Source organism: Sebastes umbrosus, chromosome 21 (assembly GCF_015220745.1).
Source record: "Sebastes umbrosus isolate fSebUmb1 chromosome 21, fSebUmb1.pri, whole genome shotgun sequence".
Lineage (NCBI taxonomy): Eukaryota > Metazoa > Chordata > Actinopteri > Perciformes > Sebastidae > Sebastes > Sebastes umbrosus.
This window is the reverse complement of record NC_051289.1, coordinates 17,577,792-17,596,626: the sequence shown is the minus strand read 5'-3', so window position 1 is coordinate 17,596,626 and position 18,835 is coordinate 17,577,792. Positions and strand designations below refer to the sequence as shown.

The window sequence follows — 18,835 nt, the reverse complement described above, 5'->3', positions numbered from 1 at the left end:
GGGTTCAACTGTCGTTTTATGTTAGGCAATAAATTAAGCCTCCATTACCCGAAACCCAAGCCCGAAATGAATTTCATCTAACTGTAGATCTCTCCCGTTGAACTTCGGTCCTCAGCCACCACTTCAATAGCGTTCACTTGGAGCGGTGACACGGGTGAAAAACAATCCGCTTTAAAAATACACTGCAACGCTCCGGGTTGGGAGTTGTTCTTTTTTTCTTTTGACTGGCCGAGGAAGGGGGACTCAGGATTGCGGTGTGCTGCGAGACGCTTTGATACACCGTCTCGGGGATTCAGTCCGATACCTGATAATCCCGAGGAGACGCTTTGCGGGGCATTTACCAGGAAGCATAAATTTGAAAGTCTGTAATTTGACAAAAAGAATGAAAGAGAAAATGTGTAAGGGGGAGGGGGAGATGGAGGCTGGTAGTTGGGGGTCTCTCGAGCAGTCTGAGGCCTCTTGCCACAACCTGGCGAGGCAGAGCAAAGTCTGAGGAAAGAGAAACAGAAGCTGAGATCTAAGATCCTTCCCACTCTGCTGGCTGACTTCTTGTTCTGGTGTTATCTGCTCTCTAACAGCAGCGTAGACGACAAACACTCAGGCACATTATTCTCAACTATACATGTTATTGCTGCTTTTCTGCCTACCAGAGATGGGACCAAGTCATTGTTTTGCAAGTCACAAGTAAGTCCCATGTCAAGACTGAAAAGTTCCAAGTCAAGTCACAAGTAAAGACTGACAAATCCCAGGTCAAGTCCCAAATAAAGATTGACAAGTTCCAGGTCAAGTCCCAAGTCAAGACAGACAAGACCCAAGTCAAGACTGACAAGTCCCAAGTCAAATCCCAAGTCAAGACTGAAAATTCCCAAGTCAAGACTGACAAGTCCCAAATTAAGTCCTAAGCCAAGACTGAAAAGTCCAGCGTCAAATCCCAAGTCAAGACTGACAAGTCCCAAGCCAAGTCCCAGGTCAAGTCGCAAGTCCTAAACATTGAGTTTCGATTCATAAATAAGTCATAATGTGCTAGTCACCAAATGTGAGGCCATTTGCTTCTCTGTCTGTAATTTTTGACTTGCACGTTTTGCATACTGCAATTTGTTTTTTGTTGACCGCCGCTTAGTTTTTGTACGTGAACAAAATGATCTTAGGTCTAATTTTTTCCAAGTGGCGCTCAGTAACGTTAGTTCTTCATGGTTCTCTCCTTCAAGTTGATTGGATGCTGTCAGATTGGTTCAAACAAAGTGGATTTGTTGAATTAAGTATCGCCTTGCTGGGAATGAACTGCGTTAACGTTAGTTGATTCAGGAAAATAATTGATTCGTGACACTTTGTAACTAACATACTTTTTAATCCGTGGGCTTGGGGGAAGGTATCAAGAATTTTCAAGTCAAAAGGTGAAGTCATGAGTCACTGGTGTTAAAGTCCAAGTTAAGTTGGAAGTCTTTTTTTGATTTTGTCAAGTTGAGTCTAAAGTCATCAATTTGTGACTTGAGTCCAAGTCACGTGACTTGAATCCACACCTCTGGTGCGTAGATTCAAGCAAGGCCTTTCTGGTTTGTTTAAGGGTCCTGGCTGGTTTGGGACTCCCATCATGGCGTGTGTGAACCTTCCAGGATGGAACGTTCTGGCTCCTCCACCGACACTTGTGGCCTGTACGGTCAGGAAAACCACTCCGGACCACGAGACGGCCTTTCTTTCGTGACAGTCTCAGGACACTCTAGACTCCCTCCTCCTCGGCCTTTACCCCAACCAACTTCATCCCCTCTTTCACCCGTCTTTCCTCTGCCTCTGTACTAATTAGCATGATGTATGACTGCGGGCTCCTTAGAAGGGGTGGAATAGTCGGGAGGCACTTTGATTACAATAAACAGAGCTGGGGATTTCAAACAAAACCACACACCAGTAAAAGGGCTTTTCCTCCTCTCCGTTCACCGTGCCAGGCTGCTCCTTGGGTTTACACAGGTGTGTGTGTGTGTGTGGACACATGTGGATGTGAACGGGGCACTCGCACTGCTTATGTGCACACGTGGCTTTCAATAAATATTGCAGATGAACAATACCGTAACAAATGTCAGGACACTGGACGTTTACGCAATAAATCAGACTAAATATCTTTCACAGCTTGAGGAAAGCGGCAGGGCCAATGGAAGAAAAGCATCATCAGCGGTGCTGTTGGTGCCATTATTGTCTGTGTGATGACTGCTCATTAACAGGTTAACTAATGAAGAGGGACTGCACGCCACCAGTGATGCTTCCTCTCTCTGAATGTAATGTGTTCCTCTCTTCCTCCTGACTTCTGTTTATATGATGCAACTCTACAATCATGAGTAGTTTGTCTGCCGCTGTCATGCGTGCTCATCCATCTTCAGCTTTCCTCTGATTGAGTGGCCTTTCCGTCCGGTTTCTGCCCTAGGAAAATTATCGGTCTGTCCTTGCAGAGCTGGTTTTTCGATTTGGTGGTGCATGGCAAAGAGTGGACGGCAGGGTAGGACGGTGTAGTGTGTCTGGGAAAACACACTGAGAAGGGGACAGTCCTTAGTTCACTCCAGGGTGAGAGGTGAAAGAGGACAAACATTGCAGAGGCTGCTGCGAGCTACCGGGGAAGAGTGACGAGTGTATATGAGAGTGGGTGTTACTGTACAGACACGCGATAAAGAGGCGTTTGTGATCCGAAGTTCAATCTGCACAACATCTAACTGTTGCACTGCCGAACAAGACAAACTACCCACTTGACCACACTTAGTCTCTCTGGATTTGAGTGTAAGCAAATCATGTTTGCTTGGTTTTCAAACACAAACAGTAAGACAGGCCGTGCAAGACAGGATGAGTGTGTAGGTGGGTGACAAATTAAAGGAAAAAAAAACTTACATAAATGAGTAGAGAAACATAATAAATGTGGCGTTCTCCATACCGGACACGAGCTCTAAGAGATGAGTATGAACATGTGAATCATACACTGTGGTTTTCAGTCACCAGATCTCAACACAACTGAACACCTGTAGATTATTTTTTGGAAGACTGATAGAGTCCCAGAAACCTAATCCCTGATTAATTCACGTTTAATATGTCGCATTTTGAACTGTTTTTGTCATGAGTTCATTAGTACTTTCACACAGAACACAAATATTACATGGCAAAAAAGAGGCGTCATTTTCTTCCGGCAAAAGGTTGATTTTTCTGAGCTTTCACACTGCAAATAACGGCATCAACTAACCACGTTGTGAAGAACAGACATATTCAATGTGTACACTATAGTGTTCAACAACACGTAGTCTAAACCACGATGGCAAACTTTATCATTCCTTTCAACCTTGACAAAGGCAGCACATACAAGATCCCCTCTTTCTGTTCTTACATTTCACAATAAAAGCCCTCGACATATACACATGTTTATCAGGGGGAACTCAAATTCACTCTATAAAATAGCTTACAGTAGTTTAGGCTATACAACAATTTAGCTCAGACATACTGCCAGATGCTGCTCTGGGTCAACAGGATCTCAGTAGTTCATCCTCTGCCTGTGCGAATCTATTCAAACCTTTTATTGAAAAAGTATTGCAACTGTCGCAAATTCGCACCGCTGTTGGTATGAATAGTTTAAATGCAAAATATTCACAGATGTGTATTTCGCATTTTCATGGTGTTTATTTGTCATGCCCCCAGTGTGTAAAGGCCTTAAGACTGTATGTTGCGTTTTTGTCAATCATCGGTATGTGCAAACAAATAAATGGAAACCTTCCTTCCAAAAAAAAAGAACTTACTTCATGGGCCAAAGCTGCAGCGCTGTCCAGGACGGGGACGGGTTTGCTCTCTTCGTAGTGCTGCAGCTGTTCATGGATCTGAAAGGACAGATTGTGTTCATCAGTAAGAGAGAGAGAGAGGAAGGAGGTCAATGTTGGGCTGCAGAGGCCACGGCAAGGCCTCTCTGAGCAAACACACACACACGTGTGAGCATAAACCCATGTGCACTACTACAAGCAAGCATGTATGAAAACATGTACAGCCTCCGTCCACACCATGTCCTACTCACACGCACTCACAGTAGATCAAAACGGCAAGCAATCACACCAGAAGCGCACACACATACACACACACACACGGCTCTTTCACTCAAGACTCCCGTCGACCGCGCACAACAGAGTGCTTCTAAGTATTTCAGCTCGCTGAGCCACTGTACAAACAATCCCGTTTTCCACCATGCATTTGATATGCCCTAGTGGCCCGGAGAGGATTCCAAATCATTTCAACAGTCTGGTTAAATTGGCTAAACATGTCCTTATCAGCCTCAACACTGCAACTGCACAATGTTGAGAGACAAAGCTGCATCTCTGGAGGCTTTACTAAAATGGAAAAGTAGGCCCGACTCGTGTGTTAACGTTCGCTCATTTACACACGCGAAAACACTTCATCGCTCAAAAACTGATATGTGGAGCAGAGACGGAATAATTTATACACACGGCCACGTGCTCCAGCCTACACACACACACACACACACACACACACACACACAAAACACTACGATTGTGATTTAAGAGCAGCTGTGCAGGAATGTGTTGACAGCATACAGGCTGCTGTCTGGTCCCATCAGAGAACAGCCAGGGACAACTATCCTCCCAGCAGCCACTCCTGAGTGTCTCCTCAGCCCGGCATGGTGAAGGGGAGCTGGGCCGGGGGTCTGACTGATAGCTGGGCCCCGGTCCTGGAGCCTCCAGCTGGATGTCCCACAAAGCATTCCAGCACGACGGTGGAACAGAAGGCCCTTTTGGCTGGGGAGAGAGTGACAGAGAAGCCCCTGGGCCAACGCAGTGTCTCTCTAAATGGCCAAATCCACACATGTGGGTGCAAACACACACACACACGCAGATGTTGCAGCGTCAATTTGCGACAGATAATTACTCAGAAAGCGACAAGGAAAGCAGTTTGTTTGCTGTCACATTGTGAGCAGCTACAGATGCTGCGTGCAATTAAAACATGTGTTTTAGGATTGTTAGACATGATATTTCCAACTCACTACACTACAAACCATTTCTAACTAGACAGCACTCTACGATAGCAGTTCTGTGGATACTGTTAGATGACACAATCACAGGATGCAATCTGTCCCGTCTAATGACTTTCCCAATGGAGATGTTTTTCAGCATTTTGGCCCTATAGGCTAGAAAGTTCTGATTAGCAAAAAGACATGCAAAATGTGCAGATCAGTTCATTCTAGGGCCGTCAATCGATTCAAATATTTAATTGTGATTAATCGCATGATTGTCCATAGTTAATCATGATTAATCTGGAATTCATCATACATTTTTTTATCTGTTCAAAATGTACCTTAAAGGGAGATTTGTCAAGTATTTAATACTCTTATCAACATGGGAGTGGGAGCTTTATGCAAATTTATATACTGTATGGAAATCAATTAACAACACAAAACGATGACAACTATTGTCCAGAAACCCTCACAGGTACTGCATTTAGCATAAAAAATATGCTCAAATCATAACATGGCAAACTGCAGCCCAACAGGCAACAACAGCTGTCAGAGTGTCAGTGTGCTGACTTGACTATGACTTGCCCAAAACTGCATGTGATTATCATAAAGTGGGCATGTCTGTAAAGGGGAGACTCGTGGGTACCCATAGAACCCATTTTCATTCACACATCTTGAGGTCAGAGGTCAAGGGACCCCTTTGAAAATGGCCATGCCAGTTTTTTCTTGCCAGAATTTAGTGTAAGTTTGGAGCGTTATTTAGCCTCCTTCTTGACAAGTTGGAATAACATGGTTGATACCAATGGATTCTAGTTTCATATGATGCCGGTATCTTCACTCTAGCTTTAAAACTCAGCCTGTTACAACCTCCAAAAGATCGATTGTGTTAATGCATTAAAGAAATTAGTGGCGTTAAAACGAATTTGCATTATTATCGCGTTAACTTTGACAGCCCTAGTTCATTTCAATCCGTGTCTATCATCTGTCTTTGATAACCACCAAAGTCCATGATGTCATTCACAACTCAACACAGATACACTAATGTCAGCATTCCAAAGGCCTTTTTATGACTTTCTAGTGCGAAAAATGCAACATAACTATGTGTTAAATGTCTTCGAATATGCACGACCCTCTCTGCCCGTCAAAACTCCGGCTCAACTATTGGCCTTAGACAGGTACATACACTTCAGCTCGACTTATCCGCACAGTCTGCCGCGATAAATCACGACCTGTTAGGACGGCACCTCAGCCAACAGAGCAGCCATGTTTCAAGGTCAGCTTAGAGGTTCAAATCCCTGCGTAAAGCCGACATTACTCGGCTATAAAACATGGTGCATTAGGCGCGTCGTGGAGGTAATCTGCTGAAGGCCTGAGGGAGGCAGATGGCTGCTCAGCTCAGCTGTAGAGCTGCGACTTGAGGAGCCCAGATGGGATGTGAAGTTAGACAGGAACTTGCACGAGAGTTGTGATAAGGCTCGGGGACGGAGATAAAAACGAGTGCAAGCTTGGAGCGCAGCCGGAGACTCCACTGTTGAAGTGGTACCGAGTTTAACTGCTGTCAGTGCGTTCCATGTTTTATGGCATTACGTTTAAGACAGCCACTCTAGGGCAATTCCTGGAAATTTTCATCCTCGTCTGTTTAATTTCACGTGGCCCCGTCATATTTGAACAGTTATTCTGTACTGTTCATGAAGTCCCAACAACTCCACCCTGTGCTCCGACTCTGTCTGTTCTTCTACAGAAGAACGCCGTTAAAAGCCAGGCAGGCAGCTCCGGTTACTTCATCTGTCCTGATCATCTTTGTAAGAAAACAGATGAAATAAAACGAGAGAAGGTTGCCAGTGTCTCCGGCGCTCCAACATACCACAGTCCTAGTGACATCTGCTTAGGTAGTTGCTGCTCCGCCACCTCGACTTACTTAGTTACTGTGGAATTTCTCCTCTGCTCGGTGAGCAAAGATTGAAATGCTTTTATTTACAGTTCGGGATGCTTTCCAAGTGCCTGTCCATGACGCAGTAATGTATTTTAAAGTCATTACCCCGCTTTTTGCATAGCGCGTTCTCTGTCCCCTTAGTGAGGCAGCAATGCTCCTGGCAAGCGGGAGAAGTGGCCTGGCCTTTAAAAAAAAAAAAAGAAAACGGTGAGAGACAGTGTGCTACAGCCAAGGAGGGCTTAGCTCAAACCAAAGTGAGACTCCTGGACACACAAGCGAATCAAAGACTGGGATTCTGAAGCTTCTCCGATGAGAAATATAGTGCTACTTCTATGTAAAATAAGGCAGAAGAGTCGGGGTATTATTGCTTCAGGAAAGCTCCCTGAAGTGGAGGCTGAGAAAAGATGAATGAATGTGCACCTTCACTGAAAGCTTCAGAAAAAAAACAGGCTACAAAAGGAGCAGTGTGTGTCCTGTCTCCACAGAGGCCTCCGACTAAGTTGTGTTTGCTTCCAGAAATACCCCGCGGGCTTAAAATACACACAGCAACAAGAAAAACACTAACACGGGTAAGAAATTGATATGAAAGAATTCCAACGAGGACGGACTGGAACAAAAACATAACATCCATCTTCATCTTCTTCAGACAAGAGCTCCAACCGCTGCTAAGGATCACTGTTGAGGTGAAGGGTCAGACACCTTGGAGACCTTTCAAGAAAACCTTTAGGACTAAAATTCAGTGACTGTATTCACGTTCTCATCATGATCAAAAGGCACGCAACATTAAGAAGAACAATGATCGCCTCAACGTGGACGTATAGCCCGAGGAAAAAAGCCTTACGAACACTAATCCAGACACTCTACAGCGAGCAATGTCTGGCACAGAAAGAGGGAGAGAGCGTGCAAGAGGACGAAAGCTTGATAGATGGAGAGGTGGGCTGATGGAGGGAGAAGTAGAGGTCTGGAGATCACAGGGCTGGATAGTGTTTCTGTTTTTGAGTCCTGAGCTCGAGGCCTCTGGTTAATGTCCACTGCCCAGAAAACCTCAGGCCGGACCAGTTAGGGTTGACGATCTTTCTCCCAGTCCTGTTTCTATATCTACCCACCGGAGCGGATCCGGTATCAGGCCTACGTTAATCCACCTGGGTCCGATCTCTTGGTCTGATCCGGAACACCTTGTCAAGGCACCATGGCCTGGTAGACTAGACCAAGTTAGGGAGACGGGAAGGAGGGGGATTACAGACTGAGGTGCAGGGTTGCAACTAGAATAGCTGTGAAATGATATGTTTACTCAAGGAGCAGAAAGCTTTCTCTTCACATCACAGTGTTGGCTTTAGCCGTGGCATGATGGCATCAGGTCCTGGACATTGTGCTGCGGTTCATGAACAATCCTGCAGATGACAGTACCATTCTCCATCAGCCCGTTGAGGGGACGACCAACAAGTTTACACTGACCGAAATTAGATTCAACCCCGGTGTCATCGAGGAGCAGATATTAGAAATGACAGCATCCAACCAGTCAACATTGCCATTAGTGGTTACTACGTTTACACAAAAGGGAAGCATGTTTAACAATCTTTCATCGTGGATTGCCATCCGAAAATAACTTGTCTCAGACAACCTTCTGTGGTGGTTCAAAATGTAGAGTTTTATTGAGAAGTATAAACACATCAGCAATACTATTAGGAAGGTCTGCCAAGGCTTTCAGACATTTCCTTCTGTCAACACCAATTTATCCAGGGCAAGACTTTATGAGCCTGTCGATATGCCTCCCTTTGACAAAAATTGGTTTAACATTTCTATAATCAGTGACTATGTTTACACACTAATATTCTACTATTATTCTGAATATGACAATATTAGCAATTTGATATGGGTCATGTAAACAGCATATTACATTTGGATATTCGGAATAAGGCCTGATTCCAAATTGAGCATTTTCCAGTAAGACGTGGGATATGCCGCTATTATTCAGGTTTTAAGAGCGTTCTTTAGACATGTATACAGCACATTTGGAATATGCGCCTCAGTTGGGGTTTTTACGACAGTTTTTGACACACGGCCTCTTGCCTGTTTACGGCCAGCTCTGTGCATTGTACACAAACCAACTTGACGACAGTTTGCTGAGAAGCATGCCCAAAAGAAAAGCCCACATTTCTGATCGGAAGGAGAAACACACCTGCTCTTAAACATTATGAAAGACTTGAATAACAACAGGTTTTGGGATATGCACTAATAAATCTCAACGCCAACCTATCTAGGAAGGTGATTGAAGGAATGAAAGAGGGAGACTGTGCTCTCCCGGTTGAACAAGTCTGCCACGCCACCGGTGGAAAAAAAACGGTGTGAACGGGAATAAAAGTGGAATATTCATTTTCATTAGCCATATAAACAGCTTAGTAGGAATTAGAGCTACAGCGATTCATTGATTAGTTGTCAACTACTAAATCCATCGCCAACTATTTTGATCATATTTAGTCGATTTATCATATTATTATTTTTTTATTCTCTGATTTCAGCTTCTTAAATGTGAATATTTTCTGGTTTCTTTACCCTTCTATGACAGGAAACTGAATATCTTTGTGTTGTGGACAAAACAAGACATCTGAGGAGGACGTCATATTGGGCTTTGGGAAAAACATTTTTCACCATTTTCTGAAAATAATCGTTAGTTGCAACCCTAGTAGGAATATTGTCTTTTTAGGAATAAGGGCAAAAAACTGAATATTTTGTGCATGTAAACTCAGTCAGTGATTGTATAAGCCAATTAAAATGCTCGAGTCCTGGACCGGGGTTCTGGGCCACAACAATGCATTGCTGGTCTTGAGGACACTGGGTCAACAACTCAACTGATTAATGGGAAAATATGACGATAAATGGTTTTGTGTATCCTCACATTGTTGAGCAGAGAATTCACACAACCCCTGCACCTTTCCTTGACCAAAACCCCATACAGAGCGGTCTGGTGCGTGAGCTCACCTCCCATTATTTGTTGTGGAAAAGGCCTGGAGAATGTGACAACTAATTAAGAACTAGCAGTCGATCCAATGGACGAGAGAGAGAGAGAGCAAGAGAGAGAAAGAGAGAGAAAGAGAGAGAGAGAGAGAGAGACCAGGGAAGCTGGCCAACAGTCATGACAGCCACATCATTTAGATAGGGGATACATTTCCTCTTGGAGCAGAGAGGCCCCTGACACACCTCCACAGACGCCAGGTATTCTGTCAGGGCCAGGACAGAGCAGGACACAGTCACACTTTGTGTGAAGACCATCTTGAGACATATCTAAAATCCCCATTACAAGTTTTCCATTTGTGTTTTCAGCCTTTTAACTTTGCACAGTACAAAAAACATCACCAAGGGAAGTAGCATATATCAACCAAGCGACTCATTCATGTGATGTATAGCAGCGATTGGGTTAGGAAGCAGGATTCTGAATGACTGAGGGCATAAAGCCAGGACAAATGCATCTGACTCACAGAATCAGATAGATCTGAGTACTTTTGAGGCAGTCAATTCAACATATACATTAGTGAGGACTACCTTTAAGAGCTCCAGGTGAGCCCATGATGTCTTCAGGCAGTTCTCGGGCCATATGGGAGCCATAAATACACTATATGGCACCATGACCCTCATTTTCCATATTTTGTATATTGCTCCTATGCTCCATGTCCTATTAAGATTGGCTTTGTATTGTGTAGACCTTCTGGTTTCACTTTGAGTCCTTTTTTTCCCCTGAGGAATACATAATGGGGGTCAACCAAAGTGACCTGGAATAATGGTTGTGGGATGACTCCAGAGATTTTCCTTGATTACCAATACAGACATTTTGACTGATAGAATGGGGACTGGTGGATCCGCAGGCCTCAACTCATATTCACTGTCCCCTCACTGCTGCAGACATGGTTCAAATCAATGAGTTTCATGATTGTTCAGTAGTCAACGGGCCATACTGTAGCCTGTCTGCTGTACTAAGAAGCTTCCCTCTTCCTTTACCCTGTCCCTATCACAACTTAGCCTTTGGCTTCATCCATCAACTATTCGTCTAGCTCCTCTGGCTCAATTCAGAGGCACTTGTTTGTGGACATTGAGCATGATCTTTCGACTTCATGCTGTAGTCAACCATAAACTCCTAGGAAATTTGGAAGGTAACCTAAGTGCAGAGTATAACATTGCAAGGAAGGGGATAACTGAGGTTTTCAAACCGTTAATAACCACCAGGCTCGTGTCAGAGACAATATTTTCTAGCAACAAATGCAAGTTGAATCACTGTAGCCGGAATCTGCGCAGAGTTCTTTCCCCACCAAATAAGAATACAAGAATCTACGCTGAGTTGCACAGGAGGCTAGATGAATATGAAGGTCATCTCTTTTCAAGGATGGAAGCTCCCTTCTCCAAAGCAGCCTGCAGGTATTTGCTTAACTCCCCGCGAGGGGTTCCCGTTCCCCCAAAATAATAAATACAGACATCAGAGGCGACCAGAGAGCAGGACGTGCTGACCACAGACAGTACAAGTGGATCTCTGAGGTGGTATAGGTTTACAGGCTGAGTCCTGGAGCAGAGACGATTAGCCAGGTTTTATTGCTGCGTGCAGGGTGTGGGGCTTAAATGACTCACAGAGAGTTATTGCAGCAGGGTGAGAGGTTTAGAACAATTTCCTTTTTCGTGATCTTCTTTCGTAACGAGGACCTGGAGCATGGTGAGGTGTGGAAAGGATAAGATAGGTGCCCAAAGGGCAAGTCTGTGGTTGTTGTCTGTGAGCAGAGTTGACGGACATTACAGGGTGATTCATGAAACTTGGAGGGCTACCTAGAGCGCGATCCAGTTATTCATGGGATACCAAGTCTGGTGCTCAAGGAATACAGTCCAGTTTGTCTGAAAATGAGCTCATTTACCAAAAATAGCAGAAACTTTTCCACTTGGGTACAAGCGTCAGCAGCACCTTTACATGTCATTAAAGGCCTTCAGCACTGAAGAACACACTGGCAAGCCCGCATCAATGTTGCTGTGTAACAATGTGGCAAGTGCCAAGCCTATTAGCAACTAACAGGAGCAGAGTTTAAGGGAAAACGGACTGACCACAAAATGAGGGATCTCGGGGCCTGGCTAAAGGCCTGCTGACAGAAACTTGGTCTTTAAGGAGAGCCCCACCTGAGGCAGGTGGAAATTGAATATTGTATTATATTTCCTGTGGCTTTTTTTGCGGAGCTGGAACTTGGCAGCCGAACAGTGAGTGCGGTGGAATTTATAGAAAGCACACTCGAGTAACTCCCTCTAATTCAAAAGAGGGGAACTGTCTGCGTCGTTTTAGCTATGCTAGCTATACACGCCAGCGCTCGCATTACATGTCAGCTCTGATGCTGATGCCGATGAAAAGTCTGCAAAGTGAGGCGGGCTAGCGAGCCCCGGGTCCTGCTGAAAGACGCTATTAGAAAATATTTGATCATCTCTGTGACATAATAGGATTAGGAGGGACGCGAGAGGCCGTCCCAACCATCCGACGAGGGCAGGTGAGGAGAGACAGAAAGAACTGGTTTAAGTCTTCATGTAGGTCTTCTTCTTTCTTGTCTCTCTTTCTATCTTTGACACCTCTTCTTCTGGTCCTTCTCTCTCCCTCCAGACAGGCTGACCAGTAACTGATGCTTCATAATTACCCAGGTGAGGCTTGAGCGTTTCCATATGAGCGACCTGGGTTGCCGAGCCTGTCAGATTAACATGATGTGTGTGTTTTCTCTCTGCTGTTTAGCCATTCCTAAAGTATCCCCTTCACAGCCTTGTGGAATAAAAAAGGTGGAATCTGTGGAGATTTGGTGGTGGGGCTTTAGAGGAAGGGGACAATTAAGGTTTTATTAATGGCGTGCCACTGACGTTAGCCATGTTCACCTGAATGTTGCGTCTGAGTGCCGGTCTCTGCTGTAAGGCGAGATGGTTGTTCTGTACTTCTGTGTGTTTCAGAGTCTGTCCGTTTGGCTCACGAGCTGACAGGCTGGCTCACGTCTCAGTACCAAGTAGAAAGCAGAGGAAACACGTAGTTCTGCTTGTCTGGAGCGGGGCAGTTTCCACTTATGCCTCCACGGTAACGATAAGAGACGCTAAAAGCAGCTCGGTTTCTCTCCGTTGAATAAAAGAAGGAAGAGTAAGGAAATAGGTTCAAAACAGGCTCAATGTGGTGGAGAAATAATGTGGTTCTTTGATGTTGCACTGACGTAGTTGATCATTTTGTGGCTGCGACGGCGAGACATGACTTTCACTGTATTGTATCGGCGGTATTTATTCTGCCACGGTAGCAATAGTGAATTAGGTCACATTAGCTTAGACCTTAACTAATACTTACTGAATTGCACTGACACGGGCCCCAAAGTGAGAGCCACTCAGTATCTCGCTGGCACATGAACGAAGAGGTAATTCAAATTTCAGAATGGCATTTAGGGAGTTGATCATTGGCCATTCAAAAATTCTTTCATGCACACCCACATCTGACGTTTCAGCTTTCGACAATCGCTAAGCTCAATTTGTTGGGCTTCCCTTTGTAAGCAGTTTAAACAAAAAAAAGGAACTGCTTCCAAGATCTCACCGCCTTTTGCCCTTGGTATTGTTGGTATTGCAGAAAGATCTTGTTTCTGTACATCCATCCATCCATCGGCACTTAGGAGGCTATACAAAGTAACCCTGACATTCCCTCTCCTTAGCTAATTTCTCCAGCTCCAATTGGCGTCTTCTAAGGTGATCCAAGGTCAGATGGGATCCCTCACGTTTTGGGTCTGGCCTGAGGTCGCCTCCCATATGTACGTGCCTGGAATACCTACAGGGAGGCACCCAGTTAAGAAGCCTGAAAAACCTCAACTGGCTCTTCTCAACGGAAAAGAGCCGAGGTGAAGCTCATCACCTTATCCCTAAAAGGTGAGCCCAAAAACACCATGCAAAGAAAACTAATTTTGGGGTTTCACAGAGCCAGCCGCCATGTTTCTACAGTAGCCCAAAATGGAACCAATCACCGGCTCTAGATAGGGACATTTGCTTTTTCACGTTTTTGTGTCGTCTACTGTAATTCTCTACATGCTTGGAGTTTCTGTTGGTTGCAATCTGCAACCTCACCGCGAGATGCCGCCAGATCCAACACACTGCACCTTTAATTCTTCGGGTGACTACTCAACTGATTGGTGAATTGAGAGTTTGCCCTTCATGCTTAGCTCCATCTTCCCAAGTGGAGTTCTGTACAATGCATCATTTCTGTCGATGCTGCACTGATCCACCTGTTGATCTTTTGGTCCATCATACCCTAACCGTTCCTTTATGTGTCTTGATTTGACCAAAAAAAAAACTATTTTTTTATATCACAAACTATCTTCCATTCAGATTCTGTCTTACATCTTAAAGAGGTTAAAAAAACACTTTATTTTTGTCATACCAGCTGTGCTGCAACACCACTTTTCACCCTCTGAAACACTATGTTTGAGCCGAAAAGCCCAGTCTGCTCTGATTAGTCAGCTTGCCCACTGTTGTGATTGGTCAACTGAACCAAACTCTTTGGACTCCGCTCCAGCTCTGCTCTAGCTAGAAACTAGCCGCTAGGCAGGTATTGTGCAAATATGTTACTTGGTGACATCACCACGTTACAGAAGAAAAGGAGGTTCAGGCAGTTCAAGAGCAGTGTTTCTGTGGGGGAGAGTAACTCCCTTTGGCGTGGACTTTGTAACTTTGCTGACCTTTTACATGTACAAAAAACTATATAACACACTAAAGGAAAGCACAAAAGCATAATAGGTCCTCTTTAATTTCTGGGGAACATTACAGAGAAAAGTATCCACTTAATTGACAATGTACGGAAAAAATTCTTCTAGCAATTGGTGCAAAGCTTTCTACCCTCCAGGTAAAGAGCCTGTGAGGACATAGCACTGGCACGTTCTCCCCTTTGAGTTCCTCATGAAAGCTTAGCTAGGTATAATCAGGGGTGGTTAGGTGAATTGGGAGCTCCACCCTTACGCCTGGCTAAATATCACAGAAACATAATGCCACCTTCATTAGCATCATTCTATCTGCCCCACACTGCGCGGTGTTTTCTTTGGGGCCGGCGAGAACGAGAGCCTGAACATGCGCAGGCCCTGCCCATCATTATCCATGTTCGAGAGGCCTTATTCTTTGGCCATCCATAACAATCCAGGCATCAAATGAAACCCTTCTGGTTTCCTCAAGTCCCGACATCGGGGTTTTGCTTCAGCGTCTGAGGTATGCCATAATTCAGGCACTTTTACACGCTCACGCTGGCGCGTTACAACCCTGGATCCTGAACAAACATGCTTACACAGAAAAGATTTCTCTAAAAAGGGAGGGGATGACAATTATGCCCATTTTTCTCTCTCAATCGTCTCTGTGACATAATGATTCTGGCTGGAGAGAAAGAGAGAGACCACCAAAGGGGGAAATATATCATGCCAGCACAGGAAAACAGCGTTGGGCATTCTTTCAAAATGGAGACCATATACAAAGGATACAGTCAAATGTAGCTCCAACAATTAGGGACGTTTTCTTAGTAAATTGAGTAATAAAGCATTCTCAGTTACATCAGTGAACTAGAGAAAGCGCTGAAGCAGTTGTTACATGCATTTGCTGGTTGAATAGTGACTGAGAAACAAGCTGGTTCAAAGCACAAAAGCCCTCCTGTTCCCTCTCCAGTAGCAGGAGAAGAAGAAGAAGAAGAAGAAGGAGTTTGGCTGCCGACTGCAGAGAATCCCAAGTGAAGATGAGGTTCGGGCAGACAGAATGTGTTACATTCATTACCTCCGTCTGTCTGCTAGCGTATAAAGATATCAAATGTGCTCATCTTCTCCCTAAACTCTGCAGCTATCTAGTTTAACAGGCAGTAACCGGACCACAGGCCCATTCACGCTGGCAGAGGGGGAGTTAGAGGATCTGGGTGGGTAGGCTGTTGGAATGACAATAAACTTTGTAATGTATGAATGAGACTGCACGGAAGGAGGTTGAATAAAGCAGGATTGAGCAAAGCGTGTGTTTTTTTATGTGAATTGGAGAGGTGGGGGAGACAGAGTTTGGATTCTGTCCAGTCCCATGAGAGGAAGGATGTGACTGTAACGGTGGGTAATATAGACTTTACAGACCAGATCCAGTGTTAAAATAGATATTATCTGTCTGGCCTGAGCCTGTGATAACTTCTCATACTATTTAATATTTTCTATTCTATATATATCTATTATTAAAACAGCAAATGATATCCACTTATCTGAAGCCAGCCACCTAAATGTTCTTTTTCTTTGCCTCCGGATTGGAACGTCATCTCTGAACACATGCAGGAGACTTTGGCGGTGTTCGAAATCGACATACTAACATACTTTTCATAATGACGTAAACTTGAGTATGTAGTGTGTTTTCATGCAAGAAAAGTAACCGTTTAGATTTCCAATATGTGGTCAGTTTAACCAATAATGCCTGTTTGGAAATTTGCTGCGAATCGTTTTTGGAGATGTGGTGGAGCCGCTGGCGCTGGGGTGCCTTGAAACTGGCCCCGGCCTTCAGACTTATGAGATTTTGAGCCAGGATAAAAGCTATTAAAATGTCAGTTTATTACATTTTAATTAGGGCCGTCAATCGATTAAAATATTTAATCGTGATTTATTGCATGATTGTCCAGAGTTAATTGGGATTAATTGCAAATTAATCACACATTTTTTTTTATCTGTTCAAAATGTTCCTTAAAGGGACATTTGTCAAGTATTTAATACTCTTATCAACATGGGAGTGGACAAATATGCTTACTTTAAGCAAATGTATGTATATATTTATTATTTAAATCAATTAACAAAACAAAACAATGACAAATATTGTCCAGAAACCCTCACAGGTACTGCATTTAGAATAAAAATATATGCTCAAATCATAACATGGCAAACTGCAGCCCAACAGGCAACAACAGCTGTCAGTGTGTCAGTGTGCTGACTTGACTATGACTTGCCCCAAAAGGCATTTGATTATCATACAGTGGGCGTGTCTGTTAAGGGGAGACTCGTGGGTACCTATAGAACCCATTTTCATTCACATATCTTGAGGTCAGAGGTCAAGGGACCGCTTTGAAAATGGCCATGCCAGTTTTTCATCGCCAAAATTTAGTCTAAGTTTGGAGCGTTATTTAGCCACCTTCACAACAAGCTAGTATGACATGGTTGGTACTGATGGATTCCTTAATTTTTTTCTAGTTTCACATGATACCATATCTTCACTCTAGCGTTAAAACTGAGCCCGCTACAACCTCCGAAATATCGAATAGCGGCCGGGCTCAATGGCCGCCGTTGGATTTCTAAGAGGTTAATTAAAAATCACAATTTGCGTTAATGTGTTATTACTGTGTTAACTTTGACAGCCCTAGTTTTTATATGTTTTCAGGCGAGGAAGTAACCATTTTGAGTCCCAATATGTGGTCAGTTTATCCAAATAACACCGCTGCCACATTTTCAGAGATGGCTGGGTGCCTTGAGACCGGCCTGGCCTTTGCTTGAGCATACTTCAGTGTGAACAGTCTGCTGGTAAAATGGTTCATTTAGTAGTCAGTATGCAGTACATACTGATCGAGTATGTATTATGCAGTACGTTAGTATGCAGATACGTAAAGAAATGTCAGATACTGTGGTAAGATTGCAAGTTAAATGGAATTATTCATCATTATATAACTGTCACTCCTTAAATCACAAAGTTTAGTATAACTACATGCTGGTTAAAGAACACATAATTTGCAAAAGCATGATTTTCTACAGTGCTAAAATCACTAGTCGTAAATCACCAGGTTGATAGTATGCATTTATAAAAAAACTGAAGTTCCTCAATTGTGATGGATATGAATTTGCTCTTTGACAACAAGAGCTATAGCAACGTGGGTATGAAAAACTGAAAAACACCGTAACTGAACCACTGAGCAAAACATCAACACATAACTCTAAAAGAAAAGAGGCGCTTTTTGTTTCGTTTTACCTTGATCAGCGAGTGGAGGCTTCTCTCCCCAAACATGTCCTGGAGGAAGGTGTTGTCCTCGGGGCGGCTGACATGGGGCTGCAGCTGGGAGGGCAGAGCCGCCAGCAGCTCATACAGACCTGCAGACGGGGGGGAAGAGGAAACAGAGGGTCGGCATGGCAATGGGAGGTATGAGCACATGCATGCACAGTCACACACAAAAAAACACATAAACAGATGTGCATACATCTGTAGTTTAATAATACATAAAAGAGCATAAGTGCTGTACGTGTGCTGGAATACATATACTGTACACAGTCAAGACAAGACAACACATGCATTTATAACATACACATAAATGCCTTTACTACTTTTATAGGCAAACCCATCATCATTTTCATCTATGGATACTCTGTTTCTTTGTCTCTTCCTCAGATGCACCCATCCAATACACACAGACACATAAACACCTGAAAGTGCCACAAACTACAGTAAAACACTCTAACACCACTGGTCACTGATAGGAAAAGGAAACATAGAGAGAATAAAGCATTTCCCTCCCAGCCTCTACTTCCCACCATTGTCCCAGTCTTTCCTGTTGTTAGAGGAACACTGCTGCCCTGTCCCCAATCAGAAACAACGCCAAACATGCAGTATGTCAGGCAACTAGAAATTCCACTTTTGGATCAGTTGAAAAGTTCAATATTAACCATCTTTTTTTTTAACCAAACAGATGGCACACATGCCTCGAGAGGCTTTCCATCCGCACATCCTTCATGCCTGCAAACAATCAATTTCTGGGATAAAGAGCACGTGTGTTTGCTAAACAGAAGTTCTGGAAGAAGTACTCATGATGAATTCTATGTGGCTGCCGATTATGTCAGTATATTTAGGGATGCACCGATACCGATAATGGATACCGGGCCGATGCTGACTCAAATATCTATTCAGTTCAATTTATGTTTGTA

At 43.9% G+C, this 18,835-nt stretch overlaps 1 protein-coding gene across 3 annotated transcripts in view; it reads right to left on the bottom strand.

Moving 5' to 3' along the window:
• mpp7a (membrane protein, palmitoylated 7a (MAGUK p55 subfamily member 7)) overlaps positions 1-18,835 on the bottom strand; it is a 163,878-nt gene that overhangs the window by 85,460 nt on the left and 59,583 nt on the right. For all 3 annotated transcript variants that reach the window (XM_037756946.1, XM_037756947.1, XM_037756948.1), the window contains exons 3-4: positions 17,889-18,007; positions 3,762-3,839 (exon numbers count right to left, since the gene is read on the bottom strand). In XM_037756946.1, coding sequence (XP_037612874.1) covers positions 3,762-3,839; positions 17,889-18,007 — 197 coding nt within the window. The remainder of the gene's footprint in view (positions 1-3,761; positions 3,840-17,888; positions 18,008-18,835) is intronic.